Below are 19,543 nucleotides of genomic sequence, written 5' to 3'. Positions count from 1 at the left end.
CCGTGTTTAATCCAGTTACTACTGTGGCTAACGGTAGGCTAACGTTACCTGCTGTGTAACGTGTTATTAGTGTTTACTGTGGCTAACGGTAGGCTAACGTTACCTTCTGTGTAACGAGTTATTAGTGTTTACTAGCGTGACATTCAGCAGTGTTTATGTTGCCTCTAACGTGGGTTTCGGAGCATCAGAGCGCAACGCAGACATGTAAGTGGCAGTGTAATGAGCCACAGAAATCCGTGTAGCTATTTCGTCTGGTAGATACCAGGCACCATATGCGCCGTTAACGTGAACAGAAAATTCGCGCGTGCCTGTATCTTTCACGGCAAACATGCGTGTCTGGAAAGCGGTCGCACAACAGCTGAAATGGCATACTCCTTCACAGTATCCTTCAATAAAGGAGGAATATAGCACAATATGGATGTATTAGTAGGAATGTAGCACAATATGGATGTAAAAGCAGTTATAATTATATAATTATGTGACAATAAAATTTTGTTTTGGCTAAAATCAACAAATAATCGTGATAATTAATCGTGATCTCAATATTGATCAAAATAATCGTGATTATCATTTTGGCCATAATCGTGCAGCCCTAGTGTCTCTGACTAAACCTAAAGTTATGGCCTAGGTAATGATGGCTATAGTGACCTACTTCTGGGGCATTCAAAGAATCTCTCCAACAGTTATTTCAGATAGAGCAGCTGATGGGGCCTTTTCAGTGGGCGGACCATGACTGCTGACTGCTATGGTCTCTGGGCAACATATGACATCAGGTCACATACAGTAATACCACAGGAATACAAAAACACCCATTAGTCTTTTGGGGCTCCATCTGGCTTTGACCCCCTAGAAGAATCATCACCTTTCCTGCTAAATGCACTGCTCACAAAACTGCTATTACAGTACTGCCTCAGGAGCAGAGTAGAAAATTGCATTTTATGGCAATTTAAGGCCACGCAAGCAGAAAGGTGAGCAGCAGCAGCCAGGCATGGGCATTTTAATTCACTGAGTTCATACTGTGACAGTTATTTCTAAGCATATCTTGAAGATTCAGTACAGGTGAATGGCACAAAATTTTGCTTTTTCAAAGTGTTTGTCTCTTGGACTGTAGAAGAAACTTTAAAATAATAATCTATATATGGCAACCTCTGGCTATACGTCTATGGCATTTCTTCCTCTACAGTTAACCAAGAGTACAGAGCACATTTTTAAAGCAGGGATTTTTAAACTAAAAAAAGCTACACAACCAATTTCAGGTCCTTCACAGTAGCAGGTCAGCTATGTCAAACCCTCGATGGTGATTTAGTTTCTTCAAGCTGTGTTTTGCTCTGCACAGGCAGAGCATAGCTGGAGACAGATCTGTAGCTTCGTGTGTAGGGGCTGTTGAATGGAGTCCAACATCAACAGTGGCACCAAGTCAGAGGAAAAGTCAGGGAGGAAGAAAAAGTGGGAGGTAAGAAAAAACAATACATAGTGTTGTTTTTAGGTGTTAGTAATAGTAGTGGTAATAAACACTTGGAGAAGAATAGACATTTTTTTGTTTTATGTGGCTACTTGCCATTTTAGCACCTTGATGATGGATGTCAATCTGCTCCCTGGGTGTTGACATGACTGTTGAAGTATGGCTTTAGATATACTGTATGTATAGTGAAGTTTCATTCCATGCCATCAATGTTGAGATAGCTTCAATATTATTTGTATCTCTACTATCAAAGGCAGACGCCACGTAGTTGAGAGAATCAGTGAGGCTTTAACAATGAAAATATTGTTATAGCCTGAACTCTTGTCTAAAAGAGGAAAGTAGAAGCAGAAACGGCATCTAATGAGATAATCTTCATATACAGTGGGTGGGATTAAAATAAGTTTAACTTCTTTAGAGCTATATCAAGCTCCTTTGACTGTCTCAAAAACCATATTTGGCTCTGTTTTCAAGTTCTGTGTGTAAGTGCATTTTCTCAGAGACTTGATTCACATGTCTAACATTTACAAATGGATGGGATAGATAATAGGACACGGAGGAAAAACAAAAATGTTGACTGAATTACTATTCCATCTGTCCACATTAACATTGATACATTCATTGTGCCTACTCACTGCAGATTCAAGAAGTCCAAACATTTTGTTTCAGTCATGTTCTTCTCAGAGAAGACACAAATCACTATTAGTTTCTACTTTTTCCAATCTTAATATGTTAATTTATTCACCCCAGCTGTTCTGAGATATTATTTGAGGGTAAAGATTGTTGATAGTTGTGCCTAGAGTAGTAACATGGGGATATTAACTGCTACTGGATGGAAAAGGATTGCTACATGTAAGAAAAAACATTAAGCTTCCTGACTTTGCCTTGTGGAACGGCATCTGAACCTGATGTGAATTCCTTCCCTGCCAAAGTTATGGTGGCCCCCCTCACCACCCAGCTCACATTTTCCCCTTGAAATTTGCTTACATTTGTTTGTACTTCTCGAAATTTACCACCATCTACCATTTATTTCCCTTCATAGTACCCACAGAAAGCTCTTCTTGTTTGTGGAAAGCCTCCCTCCCCAACACTGCTGACTTGCTGTCTTCTGTCTTTTGGCTGCTGTTTTGTTATTGTACTCCACCATAGTTTTATACCTTTCGATTTGCCCCCCTGCCATATTTTTTCCATGGTCTCCATTGAAGCCCTTTGGCCTTTTATAACCACTAAAAAGCAATATTATTTTTCCCAAAAGTCTGCACTGCCTTGCCAAATAAAATAACAATATTGATCCAACTGTGACCAGAAACTTAAAGATTGTTTATTAAGATGTATTACCTACAGTATCTCAAGCAGGTTTCAAGTCTATACAAGCTGATTTCCACTAAATTGAGATTAAAAACAGACAAAACAGCATCACCGATCAGTTTTAACTGAATATTTTCTGGTCTAGCTCAGCTAAAATCACAAAATCCCTCAGCGCTGTGGAGATAGATCTGGCAATGCAAGACGACCGGTGTTATCTTCACTTCACCTGTTCATCTGACTTCAGCAGTTTAGATAACACACTTGACTGTCCTGCTGTTACAGACTAGAACTAACCACAGTTGCCTCATTCAGTGACTCACAGCAGTGCTGTCTCCCCTATTTGTCTTGAATAAACAGTATCTAAACATGTAATAAATAATGTATAGTATGTATGCTAACCCTTTTGAAAATGAAGAATGATGTACAATTATGTTTTAGAGAACAAGAAAATCTAGATAACTTGTATGTCAGCCTTTGTAAATTGATTAAAGAAGATATAGAGTCTGATATTATAGATGGAGACAACTATAAGGTTACAATAAAGCCATTCAATACGAAACCTTATTGGAACAAAGAGTTAAATGAATTGTGGCAATCTATGTGTAAAGTGTTTAAATAATAATATAGAAAGGAAATGTAGTCTGGAGCCCTGGTATGTGTATATGTGTGTGTATATGTATTTGTATTCATGTATTTCTCCAAATGATTTGTATATGCGACAGGAAGATGTTTGTTAAATATATTACTATATTGTACCTCTTATTATTGTAATAGTATGTTACTTTACATACTCATCCGTATTTTTTTGTTGTTCTTGTACTGCTACAACAGCCACATTTCCCTGCTGGGGATCAATACAGTTTTACCTTATCTTATAATGTAGTTGCAAGTGGAGCTAAGTGTTTATTGATGAAGATAAGATAGACTTGTATTTATCCTGAGGGGAATTGTAGCTATTTATTACATGTTTACATACTGATTAGTGATTATACATGATAAATAGGGGGACTTAAAGTGTTACAGAGAACATAGGTTGTCAGGGTCTTTAAGTAAATGTATTAAGTGAAAGACATAAAGACTTACAGAGAAAATGGCAGACGGAAGCAGTCAAGAAAGCAATTTAAAATGTCTCTCTTTGTCCCTTTCTCTGTCTGTGACTACCTCTCTTTCTATCTCAGTCCTCGGCCCTCAGGATCTGCGGTTGGTCCAGCTAACCGATGTCTCTCTTTTGGTTGAGTGGGAGTCAGTCCGTGGGGCAGAGTATTACATTTTGACATATCATCCCAAAGATGATAAGAGTGCCCTGGAGCAGGTAGGTTTTTGTTTTTCCTTTTTATTATATCTGTAGGTGTATTGAATAACGGAAGTAGCATAGAACCATATTTTTCATTTTGAAACACCTTTGTTTCAACCCACTGTATCCTAGGTCCGGGTTCCCAACACAGAGAACTCCTACCTCATCACAGGACTCACTCCTGGGGTCACCTACATTGTCCAGGTGTATGCCGTCATCAAAGAAATTCAAAGTGAAGCCGACACGATCGAAGCTACCACAGGTGAGCACAGACCGCTGTCAGCAGGACTAAAAAACAACAATAAGTAACCTTAAAATGTGGACCTCTTTTGACTAAATGAAATGAGTATGACGCAGATTCATTCCATTACTGGTAAAGTGTAATGGGTCTGGGTGCAGCATGTTGCCTTTAAATGTGTCTGTGGTGTCGTTTCAAAGGCAGATGTGGGGGATTTAGTTAGATTATCTGTGGATTAAACGGTAAAATTTGACTGGGCTCGGGGCTCCGCGGAGCTGGTCTGCTGCCGGCATAACTATAGAATATTTACAGTTGGAATTTCGTCACACCACTTATTTTACAGCTACCCCCAAGGTCTTACAAAGCTAACACTTGTGTCTCATTTCAATTTAATGCATATTTGTGAATTTGAGGGGTTTCGTTAGCTGCTAGTATCTAGAGGTGTGAATCTTCACTGGTCTCCCGATTTGATTTGATTACGATTATCATGTCAGCAATTCAATTCGATTCAATATCTCGATGCATCACGATGCATCAAATACATTTTTCTATTAAAGCCTTGTAGGATATTTAATTCATAGCTTCTCAAGCTTCAAAAACAAAATATTCTGAAGTGCTCTAATACTAAATAAACTGGATACCTAAAACTACAGCACTGAGCACATGGCACTTCCTGAATGTGCAAAACATAACAGAATATGTAAATAGAAATGTTGTTAGGCCTACATTAAATTGTAAACAGAAATAATCGATTATGAGCCTGCCGATTATCGATGCAGCATCGTCCATGTCCATCGGGTGATTCGATGCTTGATTAATTTTACACCTCTACTAGTGTCCCTTCAATCCTATGGGTAAAAATCCTGACTAGCTAGCTACACTTTTGGCATAACTATAGTATATTTACAGTTTGAATTTCGTCATGCCACTTATATTACAGCTACCCTAAGGTCTTACAAAGCTAACACTTGTGTCCGATTTCAATGTAATGCATTTTTGTGAATTTGAGGGGTTTCGTTAGCTGCTAGCGTCCCTTCAATCCTATGGGTACAAATCGCGGTTAGCTAGCTACACTTTCGGCATAACTATAGTATATTTACAGTTTGAATTTTGTCACGGCATGTAAATCACAGCTACCCTAAGGTCTTACAAAGCTAACACTTTTGTCCGATTTCAATTTAAGGCATTTTGTGAATTTGAGGGGTCTCGTTAGGAGGAGCTGCTAGCTAGGCTATGTGTCCCTTTCAATCCTATGGGAAAAGATCGCAGCTACACTTTCGGCATAACTACAGTATATTTACACATTTATTGAAATTCGTCACAGCACTTATATCACAGCTACCCTAAGGTCTTACAAAGCTTAGCTAACACTTTTGTCCGATTTCATGCATTTTGTGAATTTCAGAGGTCTCGTTAGGAGGAGGCTAGCTAGCTCTCATTGATAGAGCTCCATCCAGCTCACCGTGGGCTCTATCAATGAGACTCGCGGACAAGAGGCATTTATTTCCCTGATCGTTTGTTTAAATAACTCAAAACACATATCCATTATACAGGGTTCGTACGGGTGCTTGAAATCCTTGAAAATGCTTGAATTTTGATGTTGTGTTTTCAAGGTTTGAAAAGTGCTTGAATTTTGGATAAAATGCTTGAAAATGCTTGAAATTGTAACTATATCTTTCACAACAAATACCTATCTGACTGAATAGTTGGTTTATTAAATTGAGAAATAAAATGTTGGAGAGCCTAACATTAAACATGTTAACGTCATGTCTGCATTTCCAAGACGCCCTAGGAAGAAGCTCCGTGATTGGTAAATTTCACCCGAAACTGGTGTGTTGAGGTTAGGATAGCCGATTGGTCAGGGGATAGGACCTGTACAAATGGGGTTATGTTACCTTGCGTAAGCATCATGGACAACTAGCCAATAAATGCTATTGAAGGGCGGGTCTTGTCATGGCCATAGTGGGATTCGTAATATCGGCAGGCTGTCATTTCAATGAACGTTGGCTGGACGATGAAAAATACAAATTATGGATTAAACGGGGACAAACTGTACAAACCAAAACAAAGTCTGCAAAAAAGACGTGCTGCTTTTCACAATTGGCGAGTCTGCGCTCTCGAGTCACATGAAGTAAGTTTCAAGTAAGCCAACTGAAGTAGCCTGCTGTACACGTTAGCACCAGTTAGCACCTATTTGTTTAAGCTAGTAACTTCTAGGTAGGAATTCGCAGGCTAAGTGACTGAGAGTACTTGGTGTGTTATGTAATGTTAGAATTGCATCTCCGTCATGGCACGTTCATTTGTGGAATATGCAGTGAACATAGCCAAAGTTACATCACAATAACTGTGACGTTACTACCCGCAAATTAAAACCTGCAAATGTTAGCCCAATGCATATCAACAATCGTTGATTGCTGAACAGAAATCGTGTCAGATGGAGTGTCATACAAGTAGCTTACTGTAAGGTTGAGGATGGCCTTATGCAATATTTACACTGCTCTATTCCAGTAGATAAATGTATGTCTTGGCAATGAAATACATTTTTTTTATAAACTGAAATACTAATGGTGCAAAGAAGGGTGAAAAGAGGAGTTGCAGCAATGTGCAGTACAACAAAAATATGGTGTTTTTTGAAACTTAAACCATGTAAACCTATTCTGGTACAACCTCAAAATATAATTATGAACCTGAAAATAAGCATAATATGTCTGCTTTAACACCTGGCTTGACTCCTATACCTGCAAAGAGTTGATTAATGAGGCAATTTATATTAAGTTGGATAAAATGTATTTTCCCCTGCATTGCAATTTCATGATTTTATACAGAGATGCGGTCCTGTAGATTAACATCATGTGTGTATATATATATAATACTCAGTGTAAAGCTGCGTTCCAGACACAGTTTTTAACGCGCAAGTTACGACTTCAATTCACGACTCACGAGTTGGTAGCATTCCAGGCAAAGTCACCACAAACCCTTCTACCTAGCGGCTACCTAACGTTGACGTTAGCTATCTAGGTTACTTTACGTTGCCTATTTATGTCTATTAATTTCTACTTATCACTGTTTATAAACGGCGTCTGTACAGCATCAACGAGGTCGCCATTGTTGTTTATGTGTGTGTGACGTCAAAAACTGTAACTGGGAGTACAACGATCTGGTACGAGTTCACGGGTAGTATGTTACTGGTTTGACTGCCGTTCCAGGGCACTTTCACTGGTAGAAGGTTGTGAAAACACGAGTTACGGGTTGCCTGGAACGCAGCATAATGCTGTGCATTTAATATTGTTGTCACCTCCCTCCAAAAAAACACCAATATGGTTTGGAAATATAAACCTTGTCATTATAATTGAAAGCAGCAGTGTTATTGTTGTAATGCAATATAATATAAATGTAAAAACACAGCACATTGACCTCAGGATATTGATAACTGTCATAGTTTCTGTGAAAGTATTTAGGTGATAGTATGAGGTTTTGTAGTGTTGAAATTTAAAAATAAATAAAAAAAACAATTATAGAAGACTTTAGTTCTTAAAGACAAGAGTTCTAAAAAGTCAATTCCAATGACTCAGTCAGAATCATTCTTCATTCTTAAGACACTATCAATTTTATACGTTACCATGGCAATGGTTTTGATTTTGTAGTGTTGACATTTAAAAACAAGTCAATTCCAGTGATTCAATCAGAATCATTCTTAATTTTTTTCAATTAAATTTTTTTTATTTATAGTATCAAATCATAACAAAAGTTATCTCGAGACACTTTACAGATAGAGTAGGTCTAGACCACACTCTATAATTTCCAAAACCCCAACAATTACAGTAATTCCATCAAGAGCAAGCATTAGCAGTGGCTATCGCGACAGTGGCAAGGAAAACTCCCTTTTAGGAAGAAACCTCGGCAGACCCAGACTCTTGGTAGGCGGTGTCTGACGGGCCGGTTGGGGGTGTGATGAACAGTGGCGATAATAGTCACATTAAAGGTCACAGTGACTTCGAAGGTTATCGTGGAAGTTCATGTCATAGCACTCTTCAGCCTGAACACGTACTGTTCATTTGTGATTGTTGAATTAACTGTGTTTGAGTACTCTCTACTCTCCAGTCTATTGTTAGAAATCATTGAAAATTTGTCATTGTCACTTTGACAACAACCTACAACCTGACGACAACAACATACCAATGGAGTTCTTTGAAGGAAGCAGAGGCATCTACAGACCCATCAGGGTGTTGTTCGACACAACCATATATGAGCGCGCTTTGCAGCTCTGCTGGCATATGAAGTCTTACAAGACCAATATTGCATTGGTGATTGAACTTTTGAGGCTTCAGCGGGAAAGTAGTATCCCATCTAAGGTGACTGTTGAAGATATGACAGACCTGCTGGTAGAGCAAAGCAAAGATACAGTGAGAGTCCAGCTCTGGGAGTTTGAATTGGAGGACTTTGATGAGGAAGATGCCAAGCCTCTTTTCATGCTGGTTTGGGAGGTAATCAACAGCATGAAAATGAGAGACATTGAGTTTGAAGCCAGAAGGCTACTTAAGTCGCCAGAAGACATCCCTCCTTGTTTTCAACATCCAAAGCTTGTTAATTTGGCTCAGGAGTACGGCAGGAGCCTGACACAGCAGCTGCAGTCGGCCCCCAGCTCCAAACTGCTTGGCCCAAGAGATGTGGTGATGGAGGTGCTTCCAAAAGTCTTGCAGGGCTTCTGGTTACCTCCTCCAAGCACCTTCCTCAACATGCCCTCCCAGCAGCTCAGTGAAATGGCTGTTGGTATCACAAAGTTTGTTTTGGACCGGGTCTCCACTGCTTTATCCACTGTGCACCATCGGGTCTACTTCTCCCGGTCCATCAGAGACAGCATGGTCCTATCCAGGAAACGGTTAAGCAGATATACCCTCAAGACGTCCTGAGGAGAGGGCTTAACTGCTTTGCAGCAGAGGTGCTGAACACTAATGTTGATGCTGCAGTGAAAGAGGTCCTTGTGCTGTTTCAGCCTTAGACTGATACTCATGTGCCTGCAAATTCAAGCACCAAAAACAATTGCACCCAGCACACCCAGGCTGGAGATTTGAATGAGGAGCCTGGTCTGGAGGAAGATGGTGAACCAATCCAAGATCCAGAATCTCTGACTCCAAATACTGAACCTGCTGCCAATATTTTCTTGGATGAAACAGTATCCTCTGCCTCTATGCCCTGCCTAGAAGCTGAGAGGAGGAAGTTGGACTTGGAGCAGTCTAGGTTGGAGTTAATAAGAGAGGGCAAGCTTGTTCCTGGGGGTTCTGGGGGTCATGATGATGCCTCCATGGGCTCTGCACCGGGTGGTTTGGATATTGTTGCCAACTTGCGTTTAGTGCCGCAGTTTAATGAACGGGACCCTGATTCTTTTTTCACTCTCTTCGAACACGTTGCCGATGCAAAAAAGAAAAGAAAAAAAAAGGCCAGATTCAGACAGGGTGCTGATGCTTCAGTGTGTCCTCACTGGTCGGGCCCAGGAGGCCTATTTGGCTATATGTGGTGAGGATGGCTTGGATTATACGACTGTGAAAGCAGATGTCTTGAAGTCATACGAGTTGCTTCCTGAAGCTTATCGTCAGAAGTTCAGAAACTGGGTAAAGGGGGATAAGCAGACCAATGTAGAGTTTGTCCGTGATTTGACTTGCCATTTTCAACATTGGTGTTCTGCTACCAAGGTGAGTTCTTTTGTGGGTCTTTGTGAGCTTATCATATTGGAGCAGTTTAAAGATGCCGTCCTTCAATCTGTTTCTATATATGTAAATGAGCAGAAGCCCACCACCGCACTGAAGGCAGCAGAGTTAGCTGATGACTTTGGGCCCTATTTTAACGATCTGAAACGCAAGTATGAAACACCAAACGCAAGTAGCTTTGTGGGCGGATCTCTGGCACTGTTGCTATTATACCGGCGGGATAAATGACTCTGCGCCCGACGCAAATCTTAAATGGGTTGGTCTGAAGTAGCTAGGTGTGGTTTGGGCGTAACGTGAAAATAACCAATCAGAGCGTCATCTCACATTCCCTTTAAGAGCAGGCGCGCTTGTTCCATGGCGGACTGCTATTATGACGGCGGATTTGCCTGGCGCACGCCAGCGGGAGCTGTCCGGGATGCGGCAAAGTAACAAATGCCCGTCTTGGCCGGGTGGCGATGTTGCTGCGGCCTCTCGGGCGCATCTCCTCAAGTGTGGAGAGGATTGCTGCAGCCATGGAGCGTGGGCCTCCAAATGCACCACCTGCTCCTTTTGTGCCCCTTCCTCCTCCCCCCACTCCATCTCCGTCCACCCGCTCCACCAGGAGCGCATCGCGCATTACTCCAGATTCACCAGATTCCGCCGGAGTGTCCAATCCCACCGTAGTTCAACATCACGTCTCCTTAATTCCTCTAATATTTCCTCATTTATGTCATCAAAACATCCATGATTCATGGAAATGTTGTGTAAAACACAACAAGCCACAAAGAATGCTGCGACTTTTTGAGGACTGTACTGTAAAATGCCTCCTGACCTATCCAAACACCTGAAGCGCATTTTCAGTAATATTTTCTTTGTAATTATGTATGGTTTTCAAAAATGGGAACTGCTGTAGATGAGAGAAGTGTATGCGCGTTGTGCACACGCTACATTATGGCCAAGCATTCGTCCCTAAAATAACATCTGAATAACACGCTACTGACTTTAGACCAGGTTTTTCCTGGTCAGTGGCGGAATTGTTTTCTGAAACTGCAAAATAGGACCACGTAACGTTTGCGCCGGAACACGCCTCCTCTTTTCGCTGAACCACCCCCTGGAGCGCAAATACATTCCCTAATTTACCGACGTGCGTCTGTGGAGGGAAAAGTCCGCTGTGCGTCGGGTGCAAAATAGGAATGATACATGCGGCGGGGTACAAAGGCAATTGCGCTGAGTGCAAGATAGGGCCCTTTGTGTTAACACATAAGAACAATTTTAGTGAAGTAGCCTACGCTCTGTTGGAGATTGGAAAGGTAATGTTGGTGGCACTATGAATGCACACAGTTGCGTGGAGTTTGCAAAGCCAGGCCTCTCACGTAAGCCTGCTTGGACAGCGCGACAAGAGGGCAGTACGATATGCAACTACTGCCGTGATGAGGGTCATTGGAAAGTAGTGATGCACCGAAATGAAAATTTGGCAAACCGAAAACCAAGAGCCAAGACCAAAACCAAACCAAACACCGAAGAAATTAAATCAATTATTATACCATTGCATTTATGGCTATACTGTGTACTAACTTTACTAAATCAAGGATTGCATTGTATAAATTAATATTAAAGTTTAAATCTACAATTCTCAACACAATCTGTAGTACATACAGTATACAGTTAAGAATGTTACTATTGTTGTTATTATTATTATTATTATTATTAATTGAGGCACTTTCTTGCAGGATTTCACTGAATATAAACAGGGTCATGCCCCCATTGGTAGCACAAGTTTTTTTGCCTGATCCGCGCTAGCTGCTCAGCTTTCCCCCTGGTTAGTCCTGCTTTATTTGCATCGTTACGCGGATTAAGTGTGCAGAGGCTGATTATTGCTCGTGTTCTGTGGTCCTAGTTGATTTGTGTGGTCACACAGTGTTTTTTGTCATCCGTTGTTTTATTTTTTAGACCAGTGCCTGCTATTAAAGGTAAACCCAATTTGCCTTTTCATGCTCCAGCTCTACTTTGTTCCACATTCTCAGAAAAGCCTGTTTGAATGGCCTCTAGTTTGGGCTTTTTTACAACACGCACACACACACACCTATTTCACTCATGCACACCCTACACCACTGACGCTACTGATTTCCACATCCCATTCTGTATATAGTTAATTTGGTCTAATTTGGTTCAATTTGGTTTAATAAAGTATTGTTTAAACATTTAACATGGTGTTGTCTCCCTCTTTGTTATAACCACCTGAGCCAGGTCATGACAGCGCCTAATTATGTATTTTGCAGTATGTACAAAAAAACGCCCGTGACAGGGCACCTAAAAGCAGGTGTAATCGAATCTCCGACTCAGTGTTCACATTCCATTCCAGCAGTGGTTAAACTCCTCGCTACGTTACAAATATTAGCATCAGGATCATTTCCAACAGTCATAGCATCAGCAGTGGGGATATCGCAGTCTGCACTCAGCCGTATCATAGCACCAGTATTTAATGCTTTATATGCAATACATACATTTCCTCACCACTAATGCCGAAATAACACGCATCAAGCTGTTACCTCATAAACAAGCAGATAAACTTTTTTATTGCTAAATCTTTGTTTTGACTGACTTGGTGGCTGATCCGTGATGGAAAGAGAGAAGGAGGCCCATTCATCAATTTACGGTATAGTGGACAGAATAAGGCGCTGATTACCCGATGAACTGCAGGTTTGGTAAATCCAATATAAGCTTATGTATCACAAAAACATTTATTTTTATGTAAGGATATACAAACAGCCAGCAATAATAACAGACATAAGAAATGAGCACTTTGAAGTGCAGAGAAATTATTAAGGTGACAAAGTTTTTACTACATCCACAAAGAATAAACAAAGGAATGCATCAGAACAATCAAAGTACAATACTCCTGAGTTACTAAGAAACTTTCTAATTATAAATGTATATTTTAATGATTGAGGGTAAGGTACTTAAGGTATTTTCTTTTGCTTGGGGACATTAGTCCTATTAAATGTGCAAAGTTGACCAAACGTGAGATAAAACTGCACTTCAAATGTTGGCTAATAATAAAAAGGTGAAAGGGGAGAGTAAAATTAATGGTTTATAGGATAGTACTGGTAAGGTACTCCAATTTGACACTACTGAATGATAGACATTTACATTTCATTAATGTGATGTTTCCCCCAAAACTTTACTCGCTCTAAACACTAAATACATTTTAGATAATAGACAATGTATTACTATGAGAATTGTAATACACTATGATCCGTGACTAAAATGCCAGTGAGTGACCAGCAATTATTAAATATTATGATACTTGACCTTAAGTCACTATAAAATTATTTTTAATGTGTCATTATTGTTATAAAACATTATGGATATTTACGAGTGCTTATAATTATACAGTGCTTCAAGCGCATTATGCATTATAAGTATGTTTTTATAATGCATTATAGACATGGGCATCATATAAATTGTTATCGATATGGTATAGGCCTATATTTTAGAAAATCTTGGTCCACCAAGTATTTCTCATTTTTCTGTATAAATCTGTTGTTCTAAAGCAATGTTGACAGTTAAAAAAAAAAAAAAACAGTATATGACACTGTTATAAGGACTAATATTTATAATCTGATTGAATCAGATTATAAATACGCACGTGCGTTGTTCGCATGACGAGGTTTTCTGTTCTATGGTCGACAGGTGCTAAATAAAAGCACCAAGAACAAGTGAGAGAGAGAAAATACAAGACAGAAAGTACATGAATGGAAGAGGAGAGGCAAGAATAGAAGAGTGGTGGAGGAAGAGAAGAAAAACATGGGAGAAGGAAACACAGGGAAGAGGGCAAGACTTATGGAGAGAAAAGTGCAGCTTGTTCAACTCTGAAACTAAACATCACTTCCTCCTCTGAATGTCCTTCCTTTGTTTAGGTTATCTCTCCTTCGCTCTTCATACCTTCTCCCTGCTACTGTTGGAGATCAGTGCCAAGCAATAGAGCTCTTCTGATTATGGAAGAGAGCGGAGGTTTGGGGACAGGGAGGGAAAAGCAGCGCTGTAGTGCATGACTGATGGTTTGTTGGTATTGTGTGTCTTGTGTATAAATAAAAACCAAGGCCTGTAAAATATTTCGGTTCAAATCCTATGTCTTCATATTTTAGCCCTTGAAATTACTTCAGTTTTACAGCCTGAAAATCACACTATCTGGGAAGCAATATTTGGACATTAATTCATAGGCAGCCCAAACTTTGTAGGGTGGAAGACAAACATGTCAATATGACTGAACCACTACAAGTTTGAACGGCATGACCTAGATTTGGAAAAAAGTGTGAAAAGACTGAAATTAAGGGTAGCATAAACTTTGAGCAAAATCTAAGAGGGTGCACCAACTGTTTTCCTGGATTTTGTCACAGAATGACCCAACTGTATGTCATTTGGCTCAGATCATCCCACTCAGTGCTCCTCTCCATAGCTGTCTTGCTGTATGTTATGTTAGGAACCATGTTGGGATTTGCCCATTTTCAGAGGCAGTTTCAAATAGAGATAGGCAGAGGAAAGAGGTGTCAATGGGATTTTGAGGTTCTATGTATGTCCTATTTACCCACCAAACTGTCGTTATTCAACTATGACAGGGTAAAATTGGTTTTGCATTCTATGACCCCTTTAAGTGTGCTCGTGATGACAGCTGATGCATGACAACACAAACGTCAAGCTCTTAAATGTTATGAGGAAGAAGGTGTTGCAGATTACGAATCTAGATTTTAGGAAAGAGCCAAGTACACGGCAAGAGTCTGAGGCTTGATAAGGGCAGTCACATGTTTAAGCTATATATTCATGCATAAATGAACAGTCTGTTCCACTTATGCTAAATTACTTGCAGTGACTTGTGCAAGATGAAGAGTTTTTTTTCTGTATTTAAATCCACGGTAAATGTTTTTTTACATAAATACAATGCTAAAAAGCAAAGAACAAACTGAAGCCCGTCATTACTACTAAGTGTTTCATTAAGCGCTGGTTTGTTAACCATTACATTTAAAGGTAATTACAAGGAAATGACTTCACGGATGTGTTTAATGGAAATCGGACATGCTCACAGATGTGGTAGCGGCAGATGTGAAGAGCAAGAGATTAATAGACATTGCTGCGCGTGAGCGAGACAGACTGACAGAGGGAGAGATTGAGTTTGACTCTAATGTGTGGTTAGCCTGGTTAGCCATGGAAAACCTCACAGAGCATGGCATTCCCATATGGGCATGAGAAAACACGCCATCATCTGGCTTTTGGTTGTGTGAGTAGTACACAGCATGATGCAGACTGTTACACTGTTAAACTTCAAAAGATGATCTACTTCAAAAGAGGGTTTAAGTGAATGTTTTTCTTTTTCCCTTGGAAAACCCCAATAGCTGGCATAAAACATTGCTAACGCTTTTCATTTGGTACCAATTGCTTTGTTTGATGGTTCTGGTCTTTTTTCACCATGTGCTGAAATTAATCCCTCCTGGCTATGCTATCCTAAATGGTACCTATCTGTTCACACAGTTACATGTATTTCATCAATATTTATCAAATGGCATATGTGTGAAAAAGCCTTTAGTGCGTCTAATCTTTAGAAAAATACCCCGGTATGGTACAGTATGTATAATACCTCTGACTCACAGTGTCAGAGAGATAGGTTAAACCAGTGGTAATGTGTTATACCACATAACTTGTGCTTAGATTATGTGCATATTTTTCACGTCTTTGACTTTAATTTTAGTAACATGGGCCAAAACATGGCAGAAAAAGAATACAAGTGCATTATTTACACTGACTATGCTATTCAATCTTTTAAGAATTTTATTAAACGAGATGGAGTATTTTTAAAATCATGTAAGACGAGCAATTAGAGGTGTGATGAGATCTCGTTCCACGAGCTGCAATATAGTATAATAGCAAGATCACCGTGCAGTTTGTTTAACTTCCGAGACAGACCGGTGTTCTCTATTGCCTTGGGGACTATCTGACAGGCACAAGACTAAAGTGTTCATATTGCCCTGGTGACAGACTGACAGGCTGAGGTTGTAGGGCAAGGCAACTTTATAAGTTTAATAATAATAATAATAATAATAACTTTATAAGAAACAGAAGAAGATTCATATTTGTTTTGATTAATAGGTTGTAATAGGTTTGGGAGAAGAGAGGGAGGCTGCAGTTATTAGGTCTGAAGAGGTTAGTTATACAGGAGAGAAGCCATTTGAGTTTGTGTCATTTTTCCATTTTGTGACTTTCGATTTGAATAAAAGAGTATTTGTCATATTTCTTATTTAGAATTTAACTTTTCTTCAAAATAGTGGTAAAATCTTGTCTCGTTCTCGTGAACCCAATCTCGTGTCTCGTCTCGTGAGCTGAGTCTCTCCTCCCATCCTAAAGTGCAATGCTAACATAATTATTCTATATCACAATGTCTCCGTACCCTAACGTGTTAATAATTGAGAGTCGTTCTGTGCTGGCATTTGTTTTACATACATGCATAAACTTCAGTGTGCAGTTTTCCTGACATTCAAGTGAAGACGTTATCCACAGTATGAGGTAGGACAAGGTGTGATTTATTTATTTTGATATAGTAAAATACAATTTTCTATTATCACGTTTGGTTACGATATTCTCTTACCAAGGACATAGTAGCATACCAGGGAAGATGCTTGTGATTACAGGGGCTTTAATGCAGGCTTTCCAGTTTAAGGGTCCTGTCTGTAGGTTACTCTCATTTCCACCTTGCTGTCCAACACTTATATCCTTCCCAGATGTCTCCGCTATTGATGGTATCCGAGTTCTTGGCCAGACAGAAGTCTCTATCGAGGTGGACTGGAAGAACCCATCAGCTGAGGTGGATCACTTCAGACTCAAACATACTGACCCGGCAGGACAGGAGGAGGAGCTGAATGTACAGAGGAGCCAAGAGGCGCGCACCAAACACACTATTGTTGGTAAGTGTTATAATAGACAGAACACAAGTTTGCACAGAAGGGGTTTTAAATACATGCAAAAACCTTGAAGCCCCTGAGTATACTTCTGAATTGTTGCTTATTTTAAAGTCTCTCTCGTTGGCTAACCAATGGCTAGCACTGGATGTTAGAGCAAGGCTTAAAAGTAAGGGAGACTGTGCAAATTCTCTGTCTTTGCCCCTAAATATGCATGATAATAATATAATGCAAATGCATGAGCAAGTGGAATACATCTTAATATATTTAATATAATATATATTATATAATATATATATAATATATGTCACATCATTATATCACAATGCCCAATAAACATTTAAATATAGATGATTGAAGATAACATTCATGTAATAGTATAGAGCAGTGGTTTCCCACTATTTTCTTGTTAGCCCTTAAAACAAAGCAATGTCTATTAAGAATCTTCATCATAGATTATGTCCTCCATGTGGACACAAGTTATGATCAGGTAAACCAACAAGTGAATTTCCTTCTCAGATATTACATTTGATGGATTTTTAGGCCTGACCAGATAAAAGTATCCAGTTTTTGCAAAGGAAGACAAGTAAGGAACGTAGACACGGCATAATGGTGTAACAGAAATATATATTGGAGATTTAAAATGTATCTTCCTGCAGGTCTGTTTCCAGGAACAGAGTACCAAATCTCAGTGCAGGCTATCAAAGGAACAACTGAGGGAAAACCTTCGTCTGTCACTGGTGCCACAGGTCAGTGTCAACACAATAAGCATCCATGAACCATGTAACCTAATGTTTTACTCAGTGCATATTCTGTTTATTATCAGTAAGCACAAAATTGGCCCAATTTTCCTCAAATGGACTACCGGCAGACAGAAATTGCAGAGACTTGCGTTTGTGCTACCACTGACTGTGTCTGAATTGGACGACGCTTAAAATGATCGATCAGCGACTTGTGCAAGTGAAACACTTTAAAGAAACCGCAACGATATCCATATTCCATTTATTTTTGAATTGGGTGCAGCATCAAAGACAGCTCTTAGCTCTTGTCAAGCCACCAGTAATTAACCAGTGGTCAGAAACCTAATAGTAAAAACACATAATCTGTCATACACAATACTGACATGGTATGATACAACCTGGTATTACCTTCCACACACAGCCAATGATAATAGCATAATGAATACACCCAGCAAGGAGCACGATTATGGGTTTATGATGGAGTGCTTGAATTTATAACCTAATCTGGTCGGGTCATAATGGCTGTAGTGAGCCGGTTCACCAAGAGGAAACATGATATGAATGGTGTAACGACTACAAGATGCTCCCTGATGGTTGAGGTGAGAAGGTCTGTGATTTACAGAGTCCATCTGGTAACGTTGGATTTTAGCGGTGTGGCATTGAGTTTGAAGCGTTTGGTCTAACATTTGGTTTTATGATGTGAGGAGGAATTAATTTTACAGTTTCACTTCAACAGCTGGTCATGACATTCAGTTGCTTTAAAGTCATTATTTAAGTGACTGACAAATGGTCCAAATTGGCACGGCAGGTCTTCAGTTTCTTCCATTATTCTCCTCATTTATGCTTTGTTATATATATTTTTTACTTTTCTGCCTTTCATCTCTCTTCCTTTCCTCCTTCATCTTAGCTCTCATCCACTCTCAGAGCTTACTCAGCTCAAAAGCAGTCTCCATGTTGATGGTTCTTCGTTTTTAGACCCTGAGGCAGCCAATATAATGGTTTTTAGTCATCAGTGTTAGCTTGGTTTTTTCAAAAGTCACCTCTCTTCTTTTGCAGCCAGTCAGGTATTCAAGGGCCCCTGTCACAGCTAATCTTTCTGTGTGTGAGTGTGCCATCTACTCGTGTTGTAATTTCATGTGTGTGTGTGTGTGTGTGTGTGTGTGTGTGTGTGTGTGTGTGTGTGTGTGTGTGTGTGTGTGTGTGTGTGTGTGTGTGTGTGTGCGCGCTAATCTACACCAGACAGACAGTGGGTTGTCTCCACTCCAGTAGCTACAATCCTTAATTTTAGGTATTGTATGAAAAGACTTAGAGGTGATTGTCCTCAGCTCTGCTTGCCAGCAAGGATGTACTGGATTCATGATGTCTGGCATGGCGCAACAGAGACCACCACACTCCCCTATTATCTCCCCAAACATGGTGTTTGCATTGAGCCGGAGTGGTTATACTCAATGAGAGATAAAGGGAACATAAGGAGAAAATGTAGAAAAGAGCAATAAAGAAAAAGAAACAGTAAGTGCTATGTTTGCAGCGAGAAATGAGAGCCAAACTAGATGGCAGAAGGGTACTTTAAAACAACATTGAATGCACCATGAGCTTACGAGGTGCAATTGAACGCATCAGTAAATTCCATCAGTGATATTTTCAGTGATGTTTGAGTTTTTGAGTTTTTACAACTCGGGACTACGGTAGTATCCATGGTGCAGCTAGTCTGCTCTGTGTCTTAAGCTGCAGACTGTCCCAGTGTAGAAATCCTTTTGAGTGAATATTAGCCACACATTAGACCTTTTAGCTGTCAGCATTTTAAATGGGTTTAAGCCAGCTACTAGCTAACGGTAGGCTAAGTTACCTGCTGCCAAGTGTAGTGTTAACTAGT

At 39.9% G+C, this 19,543-nt stretch overlaps 1 protein-coding gene across 4 annotated transcripts in view; it reads left to right on the top strand.

Annotated features, from left to right (window-relative positions):
• tnn (tenascin N) overlaps window positions 1-19,543 on the top strand; it is a 67,297-nt gene that overhangs the window by 18,682 nt on the left and 29,072 nt on the right. For all 4 annotated transcript variants that reach the window (XM_039816661.1, XM_039816663.1, XM_039816662.1 and 1 more), the window contains exons 5-8: window positions 3,946-4,079; window positions 4,194-4,323; window positions 16,754-16,936; window positions 17,590-17,679. In XM_039816661.1, coding sequence (XP_039672595.1) covers window positions 3,946-4,079; window positions 4,194-4,323; window positions 16,754-16,936; window positions 17,590-17,679 — 537 coding nt within the window. The remainder of the gene's footprint in view (window positions 1-3,945; window positions 4,080-4,193; window positions 4,324-16,753; window positions 16,937-17,589; window positions 17,680-19,543) is intronic.

The sequence above is a fragment of the Perca fluviatilis genome, chromosome 11 (genome assembly GCF_010015445.1).
Source record: "Perca fluviatilis chromosome 11, GENO_Pfluv_1.0, whole genome shotgun sequence".
Classification (NCBI taxonomy): Eukaryota; Metazoa; Chordata; class Actinopteri; order Perciformes; family Percidae; genus Perca; species Perca fluviatilis.
Note: the sequence above shows the minus strand (reverse complement) of the source record. Positions and strands in the feature narration are given on the sequence as shown.